At 47.6% G+C, this 1,960-nt stretch overlaps 1 protein-coding gene across 1 annotated transcript; it reads right to left on the bottom strand.

Moving 5' to 3' along the window:
* Positions 1–250: 250 nt before the first annotated feature.
* On the bottom strand, positions 251–1,677 carry LOC121966100 (tectonin beta-propeller repeat-containing protein 1-like; the record flags this gene model as incomplete). The annotated part of the gene is made up of 4 exons (XM_042516202.1): positions 1,443–1,677; positions 820–1,002; positions 613–735; positions 251–370 (listed from the first exon to the last, which is right to left on the bottom strand). Coding segments are annotated over exons 1-4 (651 nt in total), but the record flags the coding sequence as incomplete, so codon positions are not given.
* Between the last annotated feature and the right edge of the window lie 283 nt (positions 1,678–1,960).

Here is a 1,960-nt window from a genome sequence, read left to right as displayed (position 1 = left end):
AAAGCAAAGTAAAAAACAAAACAAAACAAAAAAATCAAGAAAGTAAGTTCAAGAAAGTAAGATAAGATTTTTTTTCCGTTACAAAACTTTAAATATATATTTAAGAGATTTATAAATTACTTTTATAATTTTTTTCAGGACATTATTAACCATTTTTGATAATATCTATCAATCTCCCTGAAGCAAATGTTCAGATATTTTCCTTGCCACCTGCGTATGTGTGTGTGTGTGTGTGTGTGTGTGTGTGTACCTTGCCCTGCAGGGACACGGCCCACAGTGACAGGCGTCCTCTGGGCTCCTCGCTGATGTCCCAGCCTCCACAGCTAATGTCACTGAAAGGATCTGGTAGAGATGTCTGCTGTGACGGGATCTGTCCACACACACATACACACACACACACACACACACACACACACACACACACACACACACACACACACACACACACACACACACACACACACACACACACACACACACACACACACACACAGGAGGAGAGAGACACAGCTTTATTCACACATTTTAACATGAAAGGAGCCATGACAAAGACACAAATATTTAAAGTGGTTTACCCTGTGAGGGAAAAAGACACAGACAGAGTTGACCCACCTTGGCCCAGGTGTCCATTGCTTTGTATCTTCTGTATCGGAGCCACCGCCGCCGACGGACACACGAGTTCCACTTCTTGTCTTTGGTGTAGGTGGCGGGGAAGTCGATGGCGTAGCTCCACCCCTGCATGCACAAACACCTCCACCTTTACATCCCAGCAGGGAGCAGTAAACTGACCATAAGAGATGCTGAGGCAGGGACACTCACCCCTTTCTCTGTGGGCTCGCCCTCAAAGTTTTCGTCCACATACCAGTCGCCCTCCCACTCCCAGCTGCCAGAGGGGAGCTGGAAACCGTCCAGGGGCTGGTGCTGCAGACCCGTGACATCACTCCACTGCCAACGGTCGCTGGGCAGCAAACGCTCTGAGAAACCGTCGACTGGATTCCAGCGCTGACACAAAGACAGAAGAGGTCAAAACTGGTGGTGAGATAAACCCTCAAGGGAAAGTCACAACAAAGTGTTGACCTCGTGACCTCATGACCTGATGACGTGACAGCTGTGTGACAACAAACTGATGATCCAAACGTTTGCAGTCATTCACAGAAAGTGGGAATTGAACCAGTAGTTTTTCTGCCACAGACAGTAGGCCTATACCTTCACTGTGTGTGGGATTTTGATTAAACAGCAGGTGACAGTGCACTGGAGTTAGCAACAGAGGAAGTGGGACTCTGCTGGATGAGGATGTTGCACTTTCACAGTCACTCATCCACTCATGACAAATGTCGGAGGGGAACTCCAAATTCTCCATTTCACTCAGGACACTTTGTGCAGGAAATAAAGCAGCCACAGAGAGACCTTTTAACCTCTCTCTGATTGAGGTCCGGACCCACCTGGTTCTCGTAGGTCTCCTCCTGATAGCGGACGGGCAGGTCCGAGGCGTGGACGTTCAGGTAGATGTTGTTGTCGCAGGCGATGCCCCAGCAGCACTGCCGAGCCGCCGTCACTCTCTTGAACTCCATCTGAGCATCACGGCACTGCTCCCACAGCGCCCCCGCCGTGGACAGGCTGTAGACCCGCCCGTACACATCCACCGCCCACAGCAGGGAGACAGGCATGGCTGCAGCGGGGACCACTGGGGGACAATGAATGAGACAATATGTCATGTTGTAGTTCCAGAAATATCCCACCTATGACACCATTATTTACAGCTGCAATAATGTGAAACACACACACTTACAAATGTCTCTTTGAAACCTTTGCGGTCTTAAGTTCAGATGGTTGAAAGATATAAATTAAATTAAATATAATATGATTTGAATTAAATTAAATATATATATATTTAATTCAATGGTAATGTGCCTGCAAGCCTCACTGGAACAGCTTCCTCACAGGAAACCTACTTGAACTG

Source organism: Plectropomus leopardus, unplaced genomic scaffold (assembly GCF_008729295.1).
Source record: "Plectropomus leopardus isolate mb unplaced genomic scaffold, YSFRI_Pleo_2.0 unplaced_scaffold231, whole genome shotgun sequence".
NCBI lineage: Eukaryota > Metazoa > Chordata > Actinopteri > Perciformes > Serranidae > Plectropomus > Plectropomus leopardus.
This window is presented reverse-complemented; position numbering and strand designations above follow the sequence as displayed.